Source organism: Cyrtonyx montezumae, unplaced genomic scaffold, assembly GCF_038088225.1.
Source record: "Cyrtonyx montezumae isolate F1298 unplaced genomic scaffold, pur_monq_1.0 scaffold_2, whole genome shotgun sequence".
Taxonomy (NCBI): domain Eukaryota; kingdom Metazoa; phylum Chordata; class Aves; order Galliformes; family Odontophoridae; genus Cyrtonyx; species Cyrtonyx montezumae.
In genome coordinates this window covers 61750748-61777600 of record NW_027071936.1, presented here as the reverse complement: position 1 = coordinate 61777600, position 26853 = coordinate 61750748, and the positions used below count along the sequence as shown (strand labels likewise).

The following is a 26853-nucleotide window of genomic DNA, read 5'->3' as shown; positions in this document are numbered from 1 at the left end:
AATCTACTCAAATATCAATTTATAACTAAGGAAAGAATATATTGGAACCAAATGCCACTTTGAAGTCTTAAAGCTAATTCACCTCAAGCCACATGGAAAAGGACAACGACAATTATTAGGGCTGTTTAAGAGACTGTACTCACAGGCTAAGATCTTGGATACTTAGCAAGACAGTTAGAACCTTGAGGACAATCCCAACTGACCATCACTAGATTGCTATTTAGTTTTCCCAAAGATCTGGCCAAACATCTTTCACAGGGTGCTCTTCACAAATGACTATTTCATTTGCTGCTATCTAACCACCTTGGAAAGCCTTGTCCATCACACAGAAACTACTGCATCTTTGACAGTTGAAAAAAGCATCTTTGAAAGGGACTTGAAAAAAAATTGGACTACATATACATAGATCTGTACTAGAGGGAACTGCAGTGTCCTTAACAAGCAGCAGCTCCATCCTTAGAGCTATTTCTGAGCAGCTTCTAGGGAACTCAGAGCTGTGAGATAAGCACATTACAGCTACAATTTGTTCTCTGAAGTGATCATTTATAGAGAATCCTGTTAAACTACAAAAAGTGTCAATTCTTTGGAGATTGAAACCAAAGAGCCCCCACTAAGTGTGGCATCTGATACTGAAGGCAAGAGAAAGGAAAAAGTGCATCATTTTCAGTAAAAGCTTGATGCAGTGAAATAGGCAGTGAAGAACCCCTCTTACATGTACTCAGGCTTTCTATAACTGAAACTAAAAATACTTGGAAGTTTTACCTGTTAGTGTATTTTAATGATGTCTTTAAATTCAAACTTGAGTATGACCTGTAAAGCCGTAAATTGTTTATTGCAGTCAGGATCCTTTTTATCTATAGAGAAGATGGCAGATGTCCCACTAGGTTTACTGTAACAAAGCCCTGAACCAGTTTATCAGCTCTCCTGGATTGGCTACATACACTGCTTCCCTCCAGTCAGACTCTTTCACAGGAAGAACTACATGAAGCTTCCTGAACAAAGAGTCTTTTTATTATTTTTTTTTATGATTCTACTGGAAAAAAAAAGATAAGCAGAGTTTACAAAGCAATAGGGAAGTCTGCTAAGTTCTGTGTGAAGGACACTTTCTTTAAACAAGGTTAAGTTACTCAATCAGGTCCTTTTCCTGATAAACTCCAGAACTCAAGCATGTCCCTCTTCCAACTATTGCTTTTTGAATGAATGCTTAAAAAAAAACATCAAGAAAACACATTTTACCCCCAAAAGCATATTTCTTAATCCTTATAATCTTGAAATTAACTTGTCACTTCAATACATTTTCTCCAGTTCCCAAGTACATTTGGAACTCCTCCAATTAGTTGGCTTTCTTCCCAAACCACAGGAAAGCCAGAGTTTACTATTCAAGTCCTGATTTAACCACTACCATGTCAATGTGACGTCTATAGTTCGAGCAAGTCTACAAATCAGACTTCCATTTCTACTAAACACCTTCTAATTATGACTAGCTAGAAAAAAAGCAAGGAAAAGTGTTTCATCTGTTATCAGCACACGAACAAGTGATCAAGTCAAGTCACGTTTTAGACACAGCCCTCTAGCCTGTTTACCAGTGGCTTTTCATAAAAAACAAAGCCAATCTCAATGATATTCAAAAAGACAGTAGAGAAAGCTGCAGTCCCTGGAGACTGGAAAAAGGCAATATTTTTAAGAAGGGTAGAAAGGGCGACCCAAGGAACAACTGGCCAAGTTAACCTCATCTCAGTGCCAGGGAAGAACACAAAGCAGATCCTCCCTGCAGCTATCTAAGGCATAGGAAAGAAAGGGAAGTGTTATGGGATAACTAGCACAGCTTCACCAAGGGCTGATCCTGCATGACCAACCTCATAGTTCTGTGGTGGTGTATTACATCAGTGAACAAGGGAAGAGCCACTGATGTCATCTACCTGGACTTCAGTGAGGCCTTTGACACAGTCCCCCATAACATCCTTCCCTCCAAACAATGCAAGGGTGGACTGCTTGATGGACAAAGAGCTGGAGTACACCCTCAGCAAGTCTGCAGATGACACCAAACTGTGTCAAATAATTAACACCTCCAAGGAACAAAATGCTACTCAGACCTAGCCAGGCTTAAGCAGCAGGCCCAGTTATCAACTACCTGGGTCACCACAACCTTCACTAAGCTGGAGCAATATAAGGACCAAGCACAGCCCTTCCGAAAGGGGCTTGGGGGTACCAGCGGGTGGCAAGTGGGACATGAGCCAGCGATGTGCCCTTGAAGCCCAGAAAGCCAACCTTGTCCCAGGCTGCATCAAAAGAAGCATGGCCAGCAGGCCAAGGGAGGTGATCCCACCCCTCTACTCTGATCTGGGGAGACCTCACCCTGGAATACTGTGTCCAGATGTGGACCCTTCAGAACAGGATAGACAGACTCCTTGGAGTGCATCCAGAGGAGGGCCACAAAACTGATTCAAGGGATGGAATACCCATCCTGCAAGGACAGGCTGAGAGAGCTGGAACTGTTCAGCCTGGAAATCAGGTTATCTTGGAACCTTCTGTTAACAGCCTTTCAGTATCTAAAGGAGGACAATAAGAAGCAAGGGCACAGACTATTTGTCAGGGTGTGTTGTGATAGTAGAAGGGGCAATGGTTTCAAACCAAAAGGGTGCTGAAGCCCTAGAACAGGTTTCCAAAGGAAGTGGTGGATGTCCCATCCTTGGAGGCATTCACAGTGTAGGCTGGATGCAACCTAATTAAGCTGTAGGTGACCCTGTTCATTGGAGAGGAATGGGAAGAGATGACGTTTAAGGGTTCCTTTCAACTCAAAAGATACTATGACTCTAAGTCTTCTGACAAGTCAGCTTCATAAAAACTAAAAAAAAAAAGCACAAAGGAAATTTGTAGTGGTGCAACTTTCTTTCATAAACAGCTGACGGAGATGCTGGTAATTCCTTCTTGGAACATGAGGCCTTTGAAGTCTTGCATCTCACACTCCCTGACTTCACATAGAAGCTACTACTGGTTTGCAAAGATCAAAGATACAAGCTTACCCAGAACATGGAAGAAAACCCCTCAAGACTTGAGTAAGATTCACTATATGTATGTTCAAATAAATACAGACCAACTCTTGACTTCAAAACGATGCTAACTCATGAAAGTCATACTATGCTTGCAGAACATCTCACCACTGAGATAGCCAGCCAACCAACTCAGACAGCGTTCTACTTCAAGCTAAAAGTTCAGGATAACAACCTAACCAGGATCTCTCTTCCTGCATCTGGAGCAGGAAAAACAATCAACTTTCAACTCCCACAACAGCAGGTGCAGCACAAGACTCTGCAACTGTAACTGAGCACAGACTGATCAAATGTGTTAAAGTAGCCTGGAAATTTACTATGTTGGTTAACTGAAAACAAGAGAAGCTACAAATTATATACTACAACAGACTTAGGCAACAGTAAAGAAATATACTTTGTCACTGCACAGGTTCCACAAATGAAGAAGTGTATTATAGCCTATGTACGTTATCTTCATAAACAATGGTAGCCATAAGGCTTTCAAAGCACAATTCCTTTTCCTTCTGTAGCCTTAACTTATGACCTGTAGTGCTTTCCTTTTTTCCCCTACTCAGTGAATACACATGGTTTTTCAGACAGGTGGATACTTGGAAAAGGCAAGTTCTTATTCCCTGCATGAACTAGTAAAATATTCTATACAGCTAGAAGATAATTCTTCTCTTCCAAAGACTAAACTCATAATGAAAATTCACCTGCAACAGTACCCTTATCTTCCCACAAAAACATAAGGGAAGAGAGCCATGCCAGAGCATGAGAAATCACCCTGAAGAGGGTGAATAAGGACATGTTCTAATGAAACAACCCCCTCCTTCAAAGCACACTCCTCATTTTCACCCAAGTCAAAGTAGTCTTACTGGCTCCTTCTTGATATTTAGCTCTCTGCAGAATCATTTTCATGTTCTTCATATTGCCGAGAGACAATAAATCCACTGAGTTATATCAGCTCAAGCTGTAACAACTTCAGATCAGTTACCCACAAAATCCCCACCAATGAAGTAATTCCTCCAGGAATAGAGAGGAAAAAGCAAAAACTGTAAAAAAAAAAAAAAAGAATCTTAACAGAATATTTAGAGGAAAAAAAGCAATTGAGGAGCACGAGTAAAGGAAGTTAAAAGCTTTCTAAAAAGCTTATTCCACATTGCTACATGGGCTCATCATCAGGTAGGTATTTCAGCAGATACATTTCCCTGTTATCTAAGGTGACCAACTTGAACTTGTGCTCGCTTGAAACTGCAGTCCAACTCAGAGGTCAAAAAATATCGCTTAGGAAAACTTAAAACAGGACTAGCTTCTGAACAGTTTCTCCAATCCCAAGTCCACGATTAAAAAGGCCTGAAGTCTTCTGGGTGTATTTAAAGGTCTCAGAGACAACTAGACGCTAAGTGCTTGAAGGTATCCTAGTAGGCTCAGAAGGTTCAATTCTAGATTTTGCTTTAGGGTCATTTCAAGTCAGCATAAAGCAGTATTTCCTCTCTTCCCCAGCTATTTTATCTACTAATGCCAAGACACACAGTTATGCAGTTGCACTGTGAGCAGGATCATGAAACCATTAAGACTTAACATTAAGCCAAGCAAGAGAAGTTTGCTGTGACCCTGTCAGCTCATGAGATGATTCACTGTATGGTCCCACAAACTTGTGCCAGCACATGTGAAGAAAAGGGCAGGTAAGACTATTTAGGAATTGTTTCTTCTATTAAGAGCAGCAATCTAGATGATCATCTTACCAAAAAGTCTACAAAATATACTACAGCTGATTCAACTCCCCCCACTATAACTCAGCCTTCTGCCTTACTAAAATTTAATAACCTTTACTAGTGAAAAAAAAAAAGTACGTTGATCATTATCAGGTTCAAGTTTTAGTAAGTGATGGCTTCCTGAATATTATGAATCCCTTTACTTAGGGAGCAACCCTAGTTGTGTACCTTTTCCTCCCACTTGCTTATTCTTCATTTCTATATCTCACCCCATTATTTCCACACTTCAAGCTGCCATTGTGCATAGACAGAACCTATCCCTGGCCTCAGAATCCATTTTCCTTCAAGGACCAGAGCATTACAGAACCAATTACTTGATGGTTTAAAAGTGAGAAGGAAGGAAATTTATGTACTGCCAAGACATCATTTGTCATTTTTCATTTCCACTCTAGTACTACACTCCCTGTTTTACTTTGACAGATAAGTAAAAGAATAAGAAAACAACAGGAGAGTATTGAAATCATAATGTAAAATTATTCCTGTATAAAATCCATGCAGTCTAAAAACAGCAGTACATCTTCCTCTGCTCTACCAAGTTCCTGGTCCAAAAGCTACAGTGACCCTCAGTAAAATGATGTCTCAATTTCTAAAGCTCTGCAAACTTCAGTGGCTCAAACTATGAATTACAAGCTGCCCACTGCATTTTAGAATCACTGCTATTAATTACAGGTCATCACTTACCCACATCTAGCCCTACAGTTTGACTAGAATTGACACAAGATCACGAGTTCATGATAAAAGCTACAAAATGCCTATCCCCAAGTGCTTCAACATGCTAGCTGAAATAAATGCAAGCTAAGTATTCCTATTTTGAGATATCCTGTTTCCAAAGTTTTACATATGCCTTTCAAGAACTGCACATATTTCAGGTAGAGATTCAAAGCTATGCAGATTATTAGGAGACCTCTAAAGGGGCCTGTTCAAGTTTAAAAATAAATGCTGAGATTAGAGCATACTACTAGACTTTTTTTTTTAAATGAGGCTTCACGTGTGCACAAAACACCTGATTGCTTTGCAATGTGGAGGAGTCAAGTACTTCACGTATAGGAATTACAGATATTTATGCACAATCTCCACTGCCTGTGGCTCGCCAGGTTTGCACTTGTGAAGTAAGTAAGGAAGCTGTTCAGTTATTGAAGTACAGGTTACAACACAGGAAGTCATCTTACTGTTAAAGTAACTGAACATGCCTCAGGTTCAATGCTTGCATTACTTAGTATTTAAATAACAGATCAGAGTTGAACAATAATTTGATATTTAGTCATTAATTCACCCCCCCCCCCCCATTCCATTAGTACCCTATAGTACGATCTCTAGAATTGCAATTAAGGTCAATGAAAACAAAGCTGCTGCAGTGCTACGCTGCTTTCCATTATAAGCATAGTATGATGTCAAGTGGACACCCAAGATTAACAGAAGACTAATACACACCTTTTCTTAAACTCTCTCTAGCGTGAAATTTAATCCCACAAATCAGATGTGAAGAGAATGGATTCCTTATAGTCTGAATACCATGTCTGAACTGCCCACAGGCCCTCAAATTATACCAGCAGTAAAACAGTAAGTAGTACAGAACTTTTCCAAGTGCACCAGCCACACTGATAAAGCAAGAATCTAGGGAAGACCAATGAGCTGACAGTCACAAATCTTACTTTCATTTCAGCTGTGTTCAGTAGATGGTTATCTTCTTTTCCCTCATGCTGATAGCTACCAACAAGTAGCTACTGAAATTTATAACAGCTTTGTCAGATATCCAGCACATAGAACATAAAGTTTCAGATACCAGTAACTGAAGTTTCATTTGGGGAAAAAAGGAATACTGAGAAACCTTGATGTTTCTTTTTTGTCATTAATATACAGGCTTTTAGCTACTTAGTGAAAATGGAAGGTTAAAAGATAATTGCAATAAGAAACCATCCCCTTAAATCAACCACACATAGAATTTGCATTGTTTTCCTCCTTAGAACCTCAATCCACATGACAAAGCAGTCCTAACAGGCTCCTCTACACTCCTGAATACAGCTTTGAATTACCTTTGACTACTTTGTACTTCATATTTACACATTATTTTGATAAATCCTTACCAGATTAATATTGTATGTTTTACACGTCAGATCATCCAAGCTCTGGTTCTGCAGCTTTTCTGTTATTAGTGTTACCATTGTAGTCGTTCCTTTTCTACTGCTTACACAGAAGTGTTGGAGGCTCTTAGGTGTCTCGTTTCAATAATCACAAGCCATTTCTGTTTTGGTTTAAAGTCTTGAGATTTATGCTTCCATCTTATTGCCAAAGTTTATTTCCAAAAGCTGTCAGTGTCTCATGTCTGCCTTTCTGTAAAACTGAGACAGAAAAAGGAAGAAATCAGAAACATTATGACACTACTAATTATGATGTATGCAATAACATGACTTGTTTGGACAAGACATGATCACGTCCCACATTTAAACTACTACACTGAAAATTTAGCTATGTATACTAACAGCCTATGAAACACAGCTACTTACCATACTGCTGTATGTTCAGCAACAGTTATACCATTTTGTTTCATCACTGAACCCTTCTTAAAAGATGAGTGAACAGTAGGTAGCTCAAGTGCTCTAACCACTTTCCAAACCCTCAGCTTCTTCTAATGCATTCCTGTGGCTTTTGTTGTTTTTTTTGAAGACTACATAACTGCTGTCTGTCAGCAAACATCAGATCATAACCTAGTAAGCAGGAGAGATAACCATACACGTAAAAACATCACTGACAAAAGCTCAGATGTTTATGTTCTGTGAGCAGTCACTCATAGCAAGAGCAGTGGGTTTGCTCTCTGCCTCCACTCCTAAACATGGAATCATAGGCTCCCTAGCTCTCTTCCCTCTGTATCAGTAACCTTTAATTGCTGCAGATCATTCCTCACTTTTCCGACACTCTAAATTGGTTGGTTATACTACAGCAAGTGACCTTCTTTCCCTTGATTTCATCTCAATGCTCAACGGTTCGCAGAGCAAAACGTGATTACTTTCCTTCTTCTATCACGAAGTCATTTAAGTTCACCACAGTTCTCAAATCAGCTTCCAGTTTCCAAAAGCAAATTTGCATCAATAGTAATCACAGTTTCTCCACACTACTTCCAAGGGACTTTTGCCTTTGCCTTACCATGTTAAACCAAAACATCCTTACTAAACTCCTGCTGATGATCCACTACTGACATGCACTAACAGCATTCTTGCTTTTATAACCTAAGAACTGCTGAGTATATTCTATGACTTCTAAAACTTTATGGTATTAATTGCATTCTGTAACTACCTTTGAAACCTGTTGTCTATTTCTTAGCTTAAACATGATTTCATAAGCTGGCCATACACTATTTCACCTCCACAGACATCCATTTTGTCTCCTAATTAGCCAGAGAGCTGCTGAAAATCCTAACTTCCAACCGTCATTCGTCCCCATCCTTCTGTCTAGTTTTATTTGCAACAAGGCAATGCTTACATCAATATATAATGCTACCCAGGCATCTGGACATGTGGAGACATTTTACTGAGTGCGCTCTATCTTCCAGGAAAGCACCGAAAGCTTTGAAACATTTACCATTTCTTGTTCTGAAATTACACAGAATCAAACAGCAAAAGCGTTCATACGCTCACTGGTAAAAATTACATAAACCCTTTTCAAAGTATCTGCCATGGAAGGTGTGATTCATGAAATAGTAAGCAAGTTTAAGGGCAAATGTGAACACAGTATTATCTGAAGTGGCATGATCAAGTGTACCGTAACACAAAGGGACTTTTACCTCCCTTCTAAACCTGGCAAAGTTGGAACTAGATCTAGATAAGAATACAAGTGAAAAACTGACTGGATGGCATAAGTCATCCCATATACAACCTAAAACTATTGTGAAAACAAAGAACCTAGTAACCAGCACAAAGACTTTCAGATTATTCTGAGGATTAAGATTTCTGTAGCTAAGAGGCTACTATTAAGAAACAGCTGAAAAGTTCAGCAGGTGCTTAATCACTAAGCTTCAGGCTTCTGAGGTTTTTTCCCCCCAGAAATAGAAGAAGGCAAATCCAATAAAGTTATGAAAAACAGAGGAGGAGCAAGGTTTTAATCCGTAATCAGTTAACTATATAACATACTTGTATTTTGCTTAGTCCTCTAATCTGCAAATGCTTTACTGTAAAAGTTTTAAGTGTGAACAGTGCAAAGTAGAATAAGAAAAAAAAGGACATTAATTTTTAGTTAACAGACCAATACGTTCAGTTATATATGAAGACAATGGAGGCACACAACACTTCCAGAATCAAACTGATTCTGAATCAATGATTATCCATTTAAATCTCACCTGATGTTGAGAGTAACACTTGAGTTGCAGCCTTCGAAGCACTCTCTAACCACACACAACCCCAATCAATTTGGTACCACAAGCAAATTGGAAATTCCAAAAGTGTTTCTCACACTGGCAGCAGCCATCAGCAGTATTTATTTAAGATGAGACATGAAAAAAAGTTCTGCTGCTCCTCCCATCAGCGAAGCCCATTTCTCAGAACAAGCACAAAGATTGAGTTTAGATCAGAAGGATGCTTTGGAAGGGAATTCCCTCATCCTCCTTCAGCATACTTTATCTCCCATCACAGACTTGCCTCACCCACAAGTAATCCACTCCCACAATCTGCCAAGCAGATTCTCCTGTGATTAGGAATTAGATCCCCCAAGCCCCCTTCCAAAGCAAGGTGAAACATGCCTAGCTCCTCTTTCCCAGTTCATACTCCTATGCTACCGAAACCCAGCAGCAAGCAGCTAGCTGCAATCAGCCCTGCAGCATCAGTACCTCCTCAGTGACAGAAGTCCTAGCTGCCACGAGCTGAGCTACTCTCACTCTACAAGGAATTACTTCTCTCATCCTTGCCATTGGAAAACAGGAGGTTTCTACAGGTCACTCCAAGCTTCCCTGGCTTCACTAATATGTTCATAATACAGAATTTTCACATCTTACAAGACCTTGGCTCTCAATGCCTCCTAAAAAGAAGTTCCACAAGCTACAAGAACTCCTCATGGTATTTTCACTTTTTTATTAGTTTCTGTTTGTCAAGATCCTCTACTGCAGTACATGCTTAACAGACCCACATAAATGTTCATCTCTTTATGTACTTCTCCCTAATTTGTTTGTTTCAGAGTTGTTTCAAGGCAAGTGACTTTCTTTTCCTATCACCCTTCGCTCCCATCAAGCTGAATGCCCCTCTTACTCACAGGTGCTTCGAACTAATTGGATTTTCAGACACAGGAACACTTCAGCCATTCTTTATTAGGACAGATCCTGCTGCATTTGCATTGCTTCAGCAGCCTCACAGCAGAGCTCCACAAAACTAAGTTCTGCCTACCATTGCAACCACATGTCCTACGGAAGCCACAAGCTTATCCCAAAGATACACACCTCTACTGTCACCAAGACTCCATAGTCCGCCTGAACTTGCCTTGCTCAGTTGCTGAGATCTCCAAACCTTAAGATAGCAATAGCTCTTGGAGACCCACGTTTGGTGAGGTCTTAAAAGATTAGGGCCATCTTCCCCTTCGCACACCATCCTTTATGAATCCTGACTAAGGAGAAAGCTGAGCTATCCAAGATAAACATGCATAACAAAAGATATTAGAGCCTGTGTGCTGAGAGAGACTTAATCTTGCTAGGATCTCCATAAACTGGGAGGTGGGGGTAAAGAAGCTATTTTGATTGCTGAAAGACAGACTAATGAAAAGGAATAACAAATGGGATACAAAAAACCCCACCAAACTCCAAACACAACAGCAAGCCAAAGCTAACATTCCTCACCAACTGAGAACACGCTGCGATGGATATCAGTCTCACCATCACTTCCAAATTTAAATTTCTGTTGTACAACAAATATCCTGACATTTGAGTACAGGTTTCTACTTCTACAGTACTAAAGAAAGAGGTGCTATTGTTGTATCTGTATACCACTACTAATGAAGAGTCTTATTTCTTAAAAAATATAGCCACAAATACAGCAATGCCTTACAACATCTCAGCCAAAAGTAAGGGAGGAGAGAGAAAAGTGCTCATGTCAGAAATCCTGCATCTTTTCAGTGATGTCATTAAGGTCTTTTTTTGGGAAGACTACTAAAAATATGGAACCTCCTCACCAGTAAGATGCCAGAGGCTCATCTCATTTGACAACTTGCTTTCAAAGTGATGAAAAGTCTTGATGAAGAACATAAAGCCAATTCAAAAATCTCTTCTTGGCTCCTAGAGAGTAAGGCAGCCAGATTCATTTCCAACACACTCCTACTCCTCTGCATCCTGCAGGACACAATGTTCCAGCAACAGCACTCTTGCTGGGAAAATTTACATTTGTTTCAAACACTTCTAACTATTTCTCCTCTGCCCCTGAAGCTCCATCTTGGATGAAGAAGAAGAGATCACAAGATTTAAGATCATTTCCCCATAACTCTAACGTAGGTGTTTCTGATGATTGTAATTCCACAATTCTGCCTATGGGACTAATACTGCTCACTGAGAACACTGAAGGTTGTTCCCTTTTATTCCTTCGTATTATATTTCCTCCTCTTTGCTCAGCTAACTACACAGAGCCCTCATTACCAACAATCCCATAAAGACATACTTAGCCAGCTCCCAGCAGAAGAAAAGGATTAGCTAGAGTCAAAATTCCAATTCGGATAAGTAGGTCCTTTAAAATATTATCTCTGCTTCAGCAAGCCAAAGCAGCTAATCACTCCAGCAGTACTAACTCCAGATCTAGATCATTTTGCTACTAGACTTCGGATGAAAGATGCTTTGATTTTTGCCCCTTGGCATTTTCCGCAGCGACCAGGACACATGTCAAAATAGAAACACCATGCAAAACCAATAAACTTTTAAAGCGTTGTCCATCCCATCCAAACTTTGCCTTGCTTCAAGCACAACTAGAAGACCAGGAATGGGGTAGGTTTTTTTGTTAAGATTTTTTGGAAGTCCAAAACTAATACTTTATGACATCTGAAAGAATCTAGCTTTGCACAATGCACAATTCCAGCTTCCCAGTGGAAGGAGAACATTCTGCTTATAAAACACGCTATTTACCACAGTGCTAAGAAGTTCACAGGGAGGCTAAGCATTCCTTGTAACATAAGTCTATTATTACTAACTTCTAGCCCAGAAAGGTTATCAATAGCATGCATTTTAAGGAAATTATTTGGACTTTCAGTGCTTTTTAGCACTAATCTGCAGAGTGGTTATTCTGAAGCATTCCAAAATTCCACATCAAGCCTAAACTGGAGCTTTAGTCATAAAGTCTCCTGCCACTATTCAGTGCTTCATGAGATAGGTATCAAAAGTAGGCAGTCCCATGTGTTATACATTAGGAGTCCCCTCCTTGCACTTAACTAGCAATCTGTTACGCTAATGTTTTCCAAGGCTCTCTGCACATAGAAAAATATACTGCATCAGAACAACAAAGTTTCTGATCCAAACAGGGTGAAGAAAGCATGGTTAATAACCACAGCTTCACAGCCGCCTAACAAATCCCATTTAAACAGTAGTTCTCCCCCCTGAAGAGCTGAGATGCAACACAAAAAGCAAGGCTCAACAACCCCCCCCTCCATATATGCCGTAACTCAAAACAAAGCCAGAGAAGCTAGTTCCAACATCTGCAATTGAGAGAGTTTTAAAGACTGGAAAGGTATTTCTTGAGCTACAGAATCACTCAAGCTTTCTCCATACAATTCTTCCATAAGCCAGTTTTTATTAGAAGAAAGCTTCAACGTTATGAGGTGTCCCAGCCCGGATTATGGTTGCCACAACTCCAGCAGAAAACCGAAAGAAAAAGAGACAAGAAAAATGCTGGAAGGCATCTTTTATATTAACTGATGGACACTAGAATCAAGTTGCTTAGATATTCCACCAATCCAGGAAGCATAAGCAATATAAAGAGCTCAAAACAGTCCACATAAGAACATACCTCACCTACTGTGCAAACAGGACCATATTTCACCATGCTGAAGGCTGAAAAAAATAGGATTTGGGTTGTTATCGCCTCCAGCAATAGAAGAGAACAAATAGAAGATCCCCATGCCTCAAATACAGAAAAATGGCAATGGAGCTCTGAATTTCCCTACATTTTGACCCCAAAACATCACTATTCCAGCACCATCTGGTCACCGAGACAGCTCTGACAAAATATGAACTCTTAACAATGACAGCATCCTATACATTCCTTCATACACGTAACCCCTACATTTCAGATGCAGAAGCTCTATGAGAAAGGAGCAAAGCCTCAACCATCAAACACAGCCTTTAGACTATTCCTAAAAATGCAACACGTTTTGGCAAACCCTCTGGACTCAAAGGGAACAAGAAGTACTCAGTTTTCTGATTGAAAAAGCAGACCTTGTCCAAAACCTCCCATGTGAGATGGAGAAATCTGCAAGCAGAAGAACCAGAATTAAACTAAAAAGAATATCCTGGCTGAAGGTGCTGGTTTCCAGTTTGCAAAATTCACAGCCAGATGATGTGCTGGAAAGAGCTTAAAGGTGATACTTTAGTATAGACGTTTTCCTTCAAATACAGAATCCACCAGGCTTGGCTGAAAAATACATAGAGAACAAAGACTGAAACCTGTTTTCATAAAATCTGAATTTAGAAAAATGGAACATTTTAATCTTTTACGGAATGAACTGTTATAAGGAATACCATCCTTAATCTCTCAGGTGGTTTGGGTTCATTTTTATATTAGGAAGAAAGTCTCCTTCCAGAAAGCAGAAGGACGGGTGAAAATAGGGGATGTTATGAAATATATTTCTCGAAACGATGGAAGCAGTGGTGAAATAAGCTCATGAGACTTTTCCCAGGTTGTATCTAAATAGGTAACGTATCACCACGGAAATTTAAAGTGAAGAGCTCAACCCAGCACCAAAGGTGAAAGCTTTTGTTATTGCCAGCTTGCATCGATATGAAGTCTCAACCCATTTTTCAGACTTGTGGAAAAGTTAACATTCACAGCACAGACAAGTGATCCTGCATCTCCTGAAGTAACTTTGTCAGACAGGAGAACAGATGAGCTGTGTCTTGTGTCTCATCCTGTATCGAGATACTTTTGTTACTAGTGTTCCTTCCTAAAATAATCTACCACTATTTAAATCACAGGCAAGGATTTCATTAATTTTGCCAAAGGATATAAATATCTCCTGTGTTCAGGGTTAGCTATCAGCATTAGCTTATGAACAGTCATCTCTCCACAACGTGGGAGCCTGGTCTCTTCCTCCTCTCTCCTCAGCATGACTGCAGAAAGCACAGAAATATGTTTGTACAGAGTTGAGGAGTACAAGTCTGTTCTACTGAGGCTTTTTACACACAGACTCCAAGCTTTAGCTGTAGTTACAAAGTGTGCTAACGGTCATTCTTTCAAGACTAGCCTAGCTCAAACTAGGTACTCTAGCCCATTTAAATAGTTCTGACCAAAATCTCACAGGCTATCATCACGTAAGAGTACTGCTTGTCATCTATGACACCACTGACAGACTGAAGACTTCAAGTTTCCCTCTACACACAGTGCTTAGAAAATATCTTATTTAAAAACCAATGGATCATCATCATTTTTTATATTTAGTGACATACAAAATTCACATTCACTGAAGTAATTTATACAGGGAATGTTTGAGTACAGAGAAATACCACCAACCTAAAACTGCCATATTCCCACTAAAGCAAATTATTCACTTTCTACAAGACCCAAAAGATATTATGTTACTCTAAGGCTGTGAAGTGTGCAAAGATGAAGCAGCTCTACTACAGGGATATTTGCCTCAGTCCAATTAGAGAAAAGGCAGGGGGAAATTTGAAGATAAGCAATAGCATCACCTACTTTCCCTTAGTGATTGCACTTAAAATGAGAAGTCACACAGGCTTTAACAGTCAGGCCTGAAAAGCACATAGCACTGACCCCTAACTCCTGTGTGCAGTAAACACTGTCACTGTCAAACACCCTGACCCCTGTGAAACCAGCAACAGTGCTGTGCTGCCAAACTCTATGGGCTTGGTGCTAAAGGATTAGACCAATTCCCCCTGTACATCCTGCTTCCCAGGTACAGCCATTAAGCCTCCTCCTGTTTGCCTTCAGGTTCATTCTGAAAAGTTTCAGACATCTGGCTGGCTCATTTAGAATAAAAAGCACTAGTAGTAAGTTTGTTTTTGTGATTCCAAGTGTGAAGTGCTGTAGGCATCAAGCCAGGTGAAAAACATTTGTGCTAAGATGCTAGTTGGTGGCATTTCTGAGATCTAACACACTATATAATCTGCACACAGGGAAGTCTCCCAAACATCAGCCTGTGTGCAGGCATGAAACTTAAACACAAGGAACCTATGGCAGATGAAATATTTTTTCAATAAATAGTACAGCTGGTGAATTAAAGACACTGCTAAATTTAGAAGTCAAGAGCTTAGCAGTGTTCAGTAAATACCTCAGTGCCTGTAATAACACCAAGTACACTCCCCCAGCCTTACTGCCCTAATTCTCCATATTAAGAGCAGCGTTTCCCTGAGGACACACAGGGTTGCACCCAGTTTAGGAAAGTTTCAATCTCTAAGAAGTTAACTACCCAGAAGATCATTTTGTAATTGTTTTACTTAGCATTTGTTTGTATATTTCTATATAAAACTCAAAACTTAAAAGAAAGTAAGCTACAGATGGGCACACAGTGGTTTGAGTGGTTTCTGCTATACCATCTCCTCAAAAGAGCACAGAAGAGCACTGAGCAGATTGTGCTTCAGATAATATAGCGCAGTTTTATCTGAGCCCCAAAGATGTCTGACAAGAAGTTAAAGTTGCGATGGAGAAAGTCTTTTGTTTTTAATCTTTGCTGATCGGGACATAAGGCTGAGGCTTTAAATGGTGGCAGGTAAACTGCTTGACTAGCAAGTCATGCATGTACATCTGCAGACAGAAACAGTGCAGGAGAGAATAGGACCATGAGTGTTTAGACAAAAAATCTGCATCCTCCCCACTTAGGCAATTATGCTCACAGATAACTGCATTCTGACAAGATCAGCTCCAAGTAACCAAGTTGAAGGACAAAACAGTAAAGATTTTATTCAGATAAGAGTCAACAGCAAGAGAGATGCATGCTTGTCCTTTCAGCTCCTCACTTGAAGACTCTCAGGCTTCCGAACGAAAGATTTCAAATGAAATCTTTCAATACTGATAACAGTGTGCTTTATCTAAACACACTCCAAAATGAGCCTCTGAGATTACATCTGAGATTCTGGCATCTTCACTCTAGCAAAGGTTAAACATGCCATAGCCTGTAAAGAGCAACAGTACGTTTTCTGCTGCAGTCCTGAAGCACCAAGCCACCGCATTCAGGGGAAGTTAACAACTGAGCACCTGAACCCAAAGAGTACTTCAGTGATAAACAAGCTTCTGACAGCTGCTAGCCTACTCTACAGGTGCAAAAAGCATTTGCTTCAGTTGGGTTCGGTTTAACAGTTCACTTAGTTCAGAACTTAGAAACTGGTTTGGTGTTATTTGATGCTGCTCAAGCAAGAAATGGGGTGCAGGGAACAGAGGGTCCCAGCCACCCTGGCCTTCTCTCACTAGTCCTGCAGTCCTGTTGGAAGCACTGCTCTTAGGGCATTCAAGATCATTAGAGCTGTATATTATTCTCAATTAAGTTATTCAAAATGCTGTTTTGAAGCTTCTCAATTAATCCAATTTATTTAACACAGTCTTAACTAATAAAGACTTTGACTAACAAGGTACATTCAATTGAATCTCACTTTCAACCCAGGAGCAGCTCAAGTATTATGCTCATCTTACTAAGTCAGAAAAATGACATTTAATCAGTTTCTACATCTGGACACCTACTTGTGAGACCTATTGTAAAGAACCTGTTTTAGCAGGAGATTGGACTTGATCTGCTGAGGTCCCCTCCAACCCCTGTGATTCTGTAATATACATTTCATTATCCATGCAGTTTAACTGCTCAGTTCCAAGAGATGCTGCCTTACATTTGGAAACACAGCAGAGGTCAGAGGAAGCCACTAAAGTGCTCTCAGCTAGGATTTTACAGACCAACATTAAACGTTTCTAGAAAAGGATTACCAGAATTTTTAAGCCTCCTCTGAGTTTACGACTGCAGCATGATAGCCAAGGATAGATGCCTGTCTCCTTGGAGCACACAATGGAAAGAAATGGTTACAAGAAATTATTACAGTTTGTAGCCAACAACATTAAAACTGTACTTGACTTCATCTGGGTGATGAGGATCAACAGCTAGATACAAGCAGATCCTGCATAGTGCCATTAGAGAACAACTGAGGAAACTGATGGAAAGCAGAGATGAGTGTATACAGAGATAGAGGTTGGAAGAACAACGATGAAAAGTATCTCCAGAACTGTGTCAAGCAACTCGAACAGAGATGGGGCTTGCAGGAACTCTTGACTGGAAAGTTCAAGATTCCTTACATCAATTTAGTTAGGATTTCACCAGGCTGTTATATGACAAGTTTGAGTCCAGGCACCAATAGAACGCTTAAAAGTTCTGGATATCAATTTCAGAAGTTTCCCTTCAACCCGTTTGTGCCTTCAAAATTAAAGAGTCAGATTCACATCACTGGTGCCCTTAATCTCAGCTTTAAACACTAAAAAGTAATGAGGAGGTGAGCAGCACCCAACCACGTTCACTTTGGCATCCCAGCACGGGACTTAGGGACAGGAGCAAAGCCACTGAGGTCATAGTCAAGTTCTATGACTTCTGATGCTGGCAAGCAAGTAAAGGCAGTGAGAGCAGTTCTTGTTGGATAACTATACCTATAGAGGAGTTATCTGTGGTGCACAAGACAACACACCTAGCAGGAATCCAGTTCAATTCACTCAATTCTCAGTAACAAACGATGGAAGACAGAGCAACCTTAGGACGAGAAGCAGAACAGTAAAATGAACTGCAGGACAATTGAAATCCTGCACAACTCTGACACAGTGGAAAACTATTCTAAGTGATATCAGATAGAATTCTAACCATGAAAGGTGTGCTCAGGCAGCATTAACCAAGCAAACAGCAAGGTGAGGGCCTCAACAGAAAGCTGCTGGCAGCAGTGGAGCAGCAAGATGACCTTGAAACTAGGGTTAAGCTCTTGTAGGAAAGTCAAACGTTTGGAGATGCATAAACAAGAACAAACATGAAACAGCCCTAACCCAATCAGCACAGGAAGATCTCAGCTAAAATACAAAGTTGGCCTTCAAACGCCACACTTGAAGACCAATGCAAACTAACTTTTAGGGGTTACAAAAAAATAAAAAGAACAATTAGAGCTGAAAACAACACGACCTCCCATGAAGATATGCATACACTGACTTTACATAGTCCAAAATCATCACAAGGCTGAGAAAGGAGGGGCAAAGAAGATGTGGAGAGACAAAACACAAGAAAACAGGAAGACGGCAAAAAAGCAGTTCAAATATTTTTAAAAGATTACTACAGGGATAAGAATAGCTGTCCCTCATGCCCATGGGATTAGACTGTAAGCTTGCACTGCAGAAAGGAACGTGTCTAGCTCTGTATTCAAAATGAGTTTTAATGCCAAGGACAAGCAAAATGCTGAACTGGGGAAAAAGCAGAGCTGGTCAAACTTCATGAATCACATTAGATGCACGATACAGCTGACCATAAGGTTCACAACCAACCCACATCCTTTTCATTCATTCTGGGGGACTACCTCAATTCCAAGCTATTGCAGTGTCTTTACTCATCATCCAACTAGATACTTCTTATTTTGAATGAACTCAAAGTCAGTCTTTATATTTTTCAGAAGGCAACAATTCCTAGCTTAGTGTTTTCTTGTCCAGATGCCTATGGGGTATGGCAACAGAAGTCATACCTGCTCCATACTCTGCTCATGCAGAAATAAACCAAGTACAATTATATCTCAAGGCAACCTTGGTATCCTGCTCTGACCAACAGATTACAGAATCAGATGTCTTCTGACAACCAAGAAGCAGCATTCCAGTGAAACAACAGCTTCCACAGTGGTGTCACAGAGCATCCTCACCAGAGCACATGCACACATGTAAGCCAAATACGCCAAAATAAAATCTGACAGATACAGAATCTTGAAGATATGAAGCTGAAGCAGTCAGCATTAGCTACAGCTAATCAGAGGAAGTCTGTGCCCGAAATACGTTATATGTTCACACTGAAAGTGCAACTCGAAGTCATTCAACTGGGGAAAAATGAACTAAGAACTTAAGCACAAATAAGATACCTAGGAAGCATGCAACACAACATACTACGTATTTTTCCTCCTCTGTAATAGTTCTGGTAGTATAAATATCTCTCCAGATACAAATCAGATTTAAAGGTCATCCTTCTGAACAGATTTACAAAAATGAGTGGAGTTAGTGCAAAAGTAGCCTGTCTCACCCTGTAGATTTCAGTGATTTCTTATTCAAACACTGAAGCAGACAAGCTTGGTCAGGATGCAGTGCTAATAGAAGAAGCTGTGGTAATCAAGCACACACCTAGCTAAGCTCAAGTGAAATACCACTTTTAAAGAGGTGAGCAGCCTGGGCTTAAGCTTCATGCCCATGTTTCAAGGACAGAAGTATCCTCTTCTAACCCTTCCAGGGCCTTACACAAAGCCACAGCACTTCAGTTTAGCCCCAAAGTTACCCATATTTCTCAAATTCATCAAGTAGTAACTTAGTTTTACTTCAAACTGTACGCTAAAAAAAGCAAAGATGAGGTTCTAGGTACCCACTCCTTCCCTGCTAAATGAAATATATACCATGTTCAGCCAGTTCAGAGATCAGCTACTTAACAAATGCTGTTTTCATTACCTCCTTCTCCTCACTAAATATTGTGAAACAAATGATGCTGTTAAGTACAGCAGTAGTCTTAGGGCATGCTTACACAGCACTGTGCTCCATTCCAAGCAGTACATAACAAGTAATTATTTCCCACTAATACTAAGACTGATAAATAAGCAAAAAGAGCTCTGTTCCAGAGCCATTCAGCCAATGAGATTCCCACTATTTCATGTGGGATTTGCACCCTACATCATAGTGGACTCCAAACACACCAGCCTTTTTCACATTCTGCACATGACTTCTGGAGTGTGGAAGTTGATAAAGCTACAAGGTTTGACAGGTTCAAATGACATGCAAGTTTTTTTTTCCCTTCTTACTTCAAGTTTTCCCCCCCTCTTAACAGAAGAGGTCAAATCAGAAGCCTCAAAGGAATACATCTGTCAGTGGGAAAGAAGGGGGAGTCAAAGGAAGCAGTAACTTTAAGACAAGAATTTGCTTTATGAGCAAGCTTTGACAGGTAGAATAAAGAACTTGAGTATGCACTAGTAACTGCATGAAGTCCAAGCAAGACAGGAATACTGCAAAACCTAAAGCCACAAACAAGATAGCAAGACGTAATATAAGTGCAGAGCATTGAAAGAAGAATTTAGTACCATTTACCTCAACACAAACTGCATAGAGAAGTACTAAACATGCCATAATAATAATTAGAACTGCCCAATTAGGCTGAAAAGCACATTTACCACACAAGTTTTAAAAACCTCCCAAACCCCTCAAAGGCATTAAAGCTGTTCACAATGTTATTTGAGATGCAAATTAGGGACCTGAAGTTAATATAGCACCAACAGAAGCTCCTATTATTCCTGTTCTTGGCTCAAGGGAAGGTGACAGTAGAAGAGGAGCCACAGCCCTGCTGCATGAGGTCCCATTAGGACAGTAAAGGCTCCTGGTTAACTCACTTCAGTAATACTGAAATCTCCAAATTGTAATCATGATCTACTATATACCCATAAGTTTTAAATGCATTAAGAAGTAGCAGCAAGCCAACTGCCTGAGCTGACTAGGAGAAACAAGTTTTCTTCAGTAAAGAGGAACTCAACGTCCTGTCTTCCCAAATCACAAACCTCAGCACAAAAGGTGCAGACAGTGCTGCTGCAGTCATTCCACCAACCCATCCTTGTACCAGCTGGGTTCCAATTTTAAAGCCCAGCAAAAGTCACTTTCTTCCATCTCAGAAGCCTTCCCTGCAACGAGGTGCACTTCTGACTGTTTTGCAAACACTTCTAATGACAGCTCTGGGCAAAACGCAGTTTGGTTTCACACCCCTGGCTCTATCTGTACCCACACACATCCAAGGGCAATCATCATCTCCAGCACTGGGTGAGGGTCTCTGCATGCTCCCAAAGCTCTGTGCCTGCAATCTGACTTAACGTGCCAAGTATTCTTCCGTGCACTGAAATACCAGAGGTTCATTTACCAGAGGTCCTCAGCCAACACTGTCAAACCAAATTCACAGCAATTATGGTAGTGGTAAGAGCAAGGGTTCTGACTGCCTAACATCAATAAGCACTGCACAGGTGATGAACTGTGTTTCAATAACATCTAACAAAGACAAGCACTGCAAAGCGAGCTGTATTATTTTGGTTTCACAATTCAGTTACGTTTTCTTTATATACAGTAACAAAACTTTACATATATTCTAAAGTGTGATCTTCAGCTGCTTGCATAAAAGAATACTGCTGTCAGGAAACCAAGAGCCATAACCCAGATAACGTATTTAGCAACAGCCCTGCCTGCTGCCTCACCCCGAGCTAGCAATTCACAGAAACACGGCCTTCACAAGTTATTTCTGCCCACTACAAAACACTGACAGTTGTGACTTCCTTGCCAGCTTGTTGATGACATTATTTCATGAACTGATTGACTTGAGAATAATAATTCTACAGAGCTGACAATTCTCTTGATTTCAGGTCCTTTTACACTTGCATAGTACACGAACAACAGAAGACAAATGTAGTAATCTAAAAATAGCCCAAGTTTACTTTATGGAAATAAAGATCTCAAGCAAAGTTTTCTTCTAAAGAAACACAACTCATGTGCTCGCAGGGAAGAGGGGAATTCAGCACTGCCAAAAGGCAAAACTGCTGTGTATATTATCACCTCCAAACTATGCAAAAAGAAATGTAAACAACAATATAAGAACTAATAGTTTCCATTAAAGGTTTAACGAGGCTTCTCACTGCTATTTAAGAAAACTCGAAGCAAAAGCAGAAAGGGCGAATTCTATAAACAAAACTCAAAGCCATCATCAAAAAAGTGTGGGAGCAAAAAAAAATAAGAAACGTGTTTGTAAAGTTTTAAGTACACACGTTTCCAAAGGGAATAATCTATCAAACCACAGGAGGTGACTAGAACTGCCATCATCACTGCTAGCACAAAGGAATGCAGATCGGGGGAGGCAATCGAGGAAGGGGGAGAAAGGAGAGAGAAGGGAAAAGGGATCGGTACTAAAACAAGGGAGCCACAGTAATGGTTACCAGACTCTCAAGGAATTCTTACAGAAAAGAATCAGCCCCACACCATTTCAGAATAAAGCCATCAATGCAATAAATTGAAGCAATCTGAAAACTAAATTTTCCATTTCACAGCCCACTGTATTTGCATAAATTCGGCTTTATGCCATGCACTAAGCTTCCACAGATTTTAACACAAACATTGCAAATAAGGGTATTTCTTCTTTCAGCCTCCTCATTCTTCCCAATCACAGTACCCTGCACAAAACAGCTTTCAAGAGCAAACAAATGTACTATGCACAATCTAAGCTACTTCTTTATAATTACTTAACTTTAATTCTCAAGTTAAGAGACAACTATGAGTTACACACTGGCACATACAGGTTGCTAGAGGACAGGCCACAGAACACGGTGGTCTGGAAGAGCATCATTAGGGAAGGATCTTGTAGATCATTTTCAGTTTACACCTAATAGCCAGCATGCACTTCCACATGCTAAAGAGCCTTGTTACTGAATAAACTGAGGGCTCATTAAAAATAACTGACATCAATACAGATAGCACTTCCCAGAAATTCTAGATAAATGAGTATGAGTAGCAAACCGATTTTTTAGTGAGCAGTTCTACATTAGCCACGTGGAAACCACCTTGTGTAAAGCTGATCTGGATGCATGTTTTAGTGCCCTAAAATGTTGATTTTCTGCCTCAGAACATGCATCTCTCAGGCACTTCAGAAGCATAATAGTTGTAAAGATGCAAATTCTTGTATCATCCCCATTGCACCTCCAATAAACACAGATTTCAAGTCACATGCTCCATTAGGAAAGTTTCTGCCATTCAGCAGACATTGCACTGCAGAATTCCTAAGCCTGACCCGAAGCAATCATCCTATTCACAATTAAAGCCTATCCAGAAATACTTCAGCTCCCCACAGCGTGCAGAAACCTTCTGCATCTTGCCAAAAATGGCCTGGATGGAAACGTTTCCTAGCAGTTAGGATACAGATCAGAGGCAGCGTAACTGTAAGGCTTGTAATCAGTGTTCTCGAGAGCTAATTTTAATATAAGCACAGCGAAGGAGAACAGAGCTCAGCTCAGCCCCAGGCCTGGAGCTCAGGGCTGAAAGCAGCCGCTTACCCCAAAGTAACAGTGCTGCTGCAAAGCACAGGAATTTTCTGAGCGCTCAAGGGGTCGTACCTAAAGAGAAAGGCCTCACCTAGAGAGAAAGCCACTCAACTTCCAGCTGCCTGCTAAGAGAGAAGTGACGCAATGCCAACCCAGAGGGCCACCTCCCGCCGCCAGCCCCGGCCCCACAACCCCTCCAGGCACCCCAAATCCCCAGAAACCACTCTCAGAGGACGCAGCACGCAGGCTGCAGGGGCATTTGGCGATCCAAAGCACCGGAACAAAGCCTTGAGAAAAGCTGCCCCAGCACAAAGAACCCGTGAAGCATCTCGGTGAGGATTTTCGGGTGCTTTTCCTCTTTTAAATTATTACTACAATATACGTGTTGGTTTTTTTTTTCCTCTTAGCTAGGGCTGCCGCCATCCCCGCTTTCCATCCCGGAATACGGAGCCAGGCTCGGCTCCAGCCGCACGCTCCCGGCCCCGCAGCCCCCACCGCCACGGGGAAGGGCAGCTCCGGGTGCTTGCCCCACACAGCCGCTGCTGCGCCTCCGTTAACGGGCCTCAGCCCCGCTCCCACCGCACGGCAGCTCCCAGCCGCTATCTCCACCGGCTTCCCGCTGCCCTCCCGCCCGGCCCACGGCCTCCCTGCCGCAGCCGAACCCGGACACGATACCTGAGCCCGCCCGGGCCGCCTCCCCTCCGCATATGGACCGGGCTCCTCAATGGCAATTGAACAAAACACAACTGGCTCCGCCCACTCCTGGCTCCCGCGCGCTCCCATTGGTTACAGCACCCTCCCGCCGACCTTTCACCCGCCCTGTTATTGGTCCGCGGTGCGCGCTGGCCCCGCCTACAAGAGCCGTACAGCTGCGGGGCCGGAGGGACCCGGCAGACTACAGCCCCCAGGAGGCGTTGCGGCCGCCTTCTCTCATTGGCTCTCCTCGCCCGGGGGCGATGACGTCATCGCGTTCCCGGATGAGGCCGCAAGGAGGACCCGCATCCGACGGGACCATGCGCATGCGCAGTGGTGGCCGTGATGGATGGGTTCGGCTAAGCCGTGGAGCTCCTGTGGGGTTGGAGCGCGGCTTGGGTGTTCTTCTCGAGGTTCGTCCGCCTCACCGCCGTGCTTTACCCGCTTTTCAGTCCTTTCTTTTCTCCTGGCCCTTCCTGGCCTCTCAGGCAGCGTAGCGGTGTGGCTACACTGCCCTCTGCCTGCTCCCCGTCGCGCTCAGGTGCTGCTCTCCCGTGGGGTCCCTCCTGGTTGGGGCCATCTTCTGCCTCCTCTCGAGATGGAGGCCGGGAAAACTTAACAGTTCAAAAGAAAGGACGAGCTGTGCTGCGGGAAACGTTCCTATGGGAGTTTCTCCAGCGCAGTTATGAGGCAATCGCAGCGAGGAAGTGGGATGTGTTGGGGCAGCAGTTAGGCTGTGCACTTGTCAGGGCAGAGGCTTTTTCATGTGGGTGCGTAATCCCTACCGCTATGAGAAACCAAACCCTGATTTACTGCTGCCTACAGGGCCTAGCATCGCTGGCTTACGGGTGTTTTTGTATTAACGGTGACTGCTAACAAGCTCTTGGCATCCCTTTAACGAGCATCTGTTATTTCAGCCTTCTGCAACCTGTGCTTTAGGTTTTCCACGTTATGCTTCATTTTGACACCTTTCCTATGGCCCAGAAGTTTTTCTTCAGTCGATTACAGTGTTATCCTGTGATATTTTGGTCAGTTACAAGACCACACTACCGTAGGTATCTAAATTTAGGAGTACAGAATCCAAATCAAAACCGTTCCTCTGACTTCCTTTCATCACGGTCATAGAGTCATTTAAGACCCATGAAGGCCATCCAATCCAGCTCACTTGCAATGAGCAGGGATGCCTACAGCTCCATCAGGTGCTCGTAGCCCCTCCACCCTGACCTTGACTGTATCCAGAGTGTCACCCACCACCTCTCTGGGCAACCTATGCCAGTGCCTCACCCACCTTCACCAAATACTCTACTACTCCAACACCTTAAAACTAATTTTACCTCAAACAGCACTGCCAGGTTGTGCTGCTTGGTTTTCTTTTTTTCACAGCCTCCTTCAGTACCCCTTTTCTTGAAAGAGTTTGCAGTTTTATTTTGGTGAACCTTAGCCTGAAATCTTGTCAGATAGTTTTCCAAGATGCCTTTCACAAATTATAAAGTGAATATTCAGATTAGTGTACTAGTTCTCTGGAAGATCAACACTTACTTCACTTTAGAAAGATCTTTCATGAGATTAAAGGTTTGCAGAGAAAGGCACACAGCTTTCTCCCATAGTTCAGCCCTGGCTCTTGAAATACTTTCTGGTTGTGCTCATTTTGCTTCTGGCCTTGTTGTGAATTCTAGTGCATGGGAAATTGTAGCTCATCTGCTTTCATGATCCTATCCGTATCTTTGGCAGGGATTTGGCTCCATTCTGTAATCGGTTTTGTACACAGAATTCACCATGGAAAACAAATTATCCTCCAAGTATTTCGTTGCTAAATCCTTATCCAAACTTACAATTAACAATTTAGGGTTTTTTTTTTCTTGAAAAAATAAAAAATAAAATCAAGTCATAACAGCTTTATTTTTCACAACCATTATATCTAAGTGTTCCACAGAAGTTGAACAGCTGAGGTGGGAGATTTTGATGTGAAATTGATTTTCCCTTACCTACAAGTTTAAATACTTTCATCGTTGCCTTTAGTTAAGGCACTATGCTTTCCCACAGCCTCCTGTGGTATTCCTGCTGTAAGGTAAAACCAGAGGGATCTTATGCTTCTGAAACTGAACTACTTCTTGATTGCAACACTTTACTTACAGCCAATCATGTGGCCATGGGGGAGGCATGTGAAAGGGGCTGCAGCTGCTTTCCCCCAGCAGTCAGCTGGAGACTTTCAAACCAGATAAAACCACACAATAATTAAATTATCTTACAGACTCTTCAGTATTCTAGCTCATCTTCTGTAATGCTTCACTGTAATTCGTCCCCTGATTATTTTATTTTTTGCTGCCTTCTATTCTTTTCTCCAGCTCTGTTGGCTCTTATTCCATTGTGACAAGGGCTGATACTCTGTTCTTTTGGGGTGGAGCTGCTTTCGACTATAACTGTAAAGTAGGTGTGAAGCTGAGACCTAAACTGGTGATGTTACAGAAGTGCTAATTACTCTGATCAATTGCTTGCATCCCAAAACTTCCTTCATAGGCTATTTACATACAACTGCAAGGGTCAACAAGAACTAGTGGCCTAGCACAGAAGAGGGGAGTGAATGATCTTATCTGAGGCAGGTGGCAGCTTTAATCAACGTTATTCAGTATGCAGCCGTAGTCTTCTTTTACACTCAAGAGTAAAGCTCTGGCAAGGATCCAAGTTCAGATCTTGGTAAACGTGGACCTAAAGTTTCCCTCATGAGAAGTTCCGATAGTAATTGTCTAGCCCTTCAGAATGTCTAATTACAAACGTGCTACCACGTGTTCCTGTGGTCAGTGTCTGTTCAATCAACTGTGTGTCTCCAGGAAGTGCCATCTGTTTCTAACAAAGCAACAACACGTGAATGCAGGCACATTTCTAAATGTAAGAAGAAAAAACACCTAAAGTGGTAGCGACACAA

The 26853-nt window shown here is 41.6% G+C and overlaps 1 protein-coding gene across 2 annotated transcripts in view; it reads right to left on the bottom strand.

Moving 5' to 3' along the window:
• Nucleotides 1-23954, bottom strand: part of FAM53A (family with sequence similarity 53 member A) — a 64607-nt gene extending 40653 nt beyond the window's left edge. The window contains exons 1-2 of one of the 2 annotated variants that reach the window (XM_065735906.1): nucleotides 23913-23954; nucleotides 6889-7143 (exon numbers count right to left, since the gene is read on the bottom strand). In XM_065735906.1, coding sequence (XP_065591978.1) covers nucleotides 6889-6966 — 78 coding nt within the window. In that variant the 5' untranslated portion in view covers nucleotides 6967-7143; nucleotides 23913-23954. Of the gene's footprint in view, nucleotides 1-6888; nucleotides 7197-23912 lie in introns of those variants that run through there. The other variant, XM_065735905.1, reaches the window with a different exon arrangement.
• Nucleotides 23955-26853: the final 2899 nt, after the last annotated feature.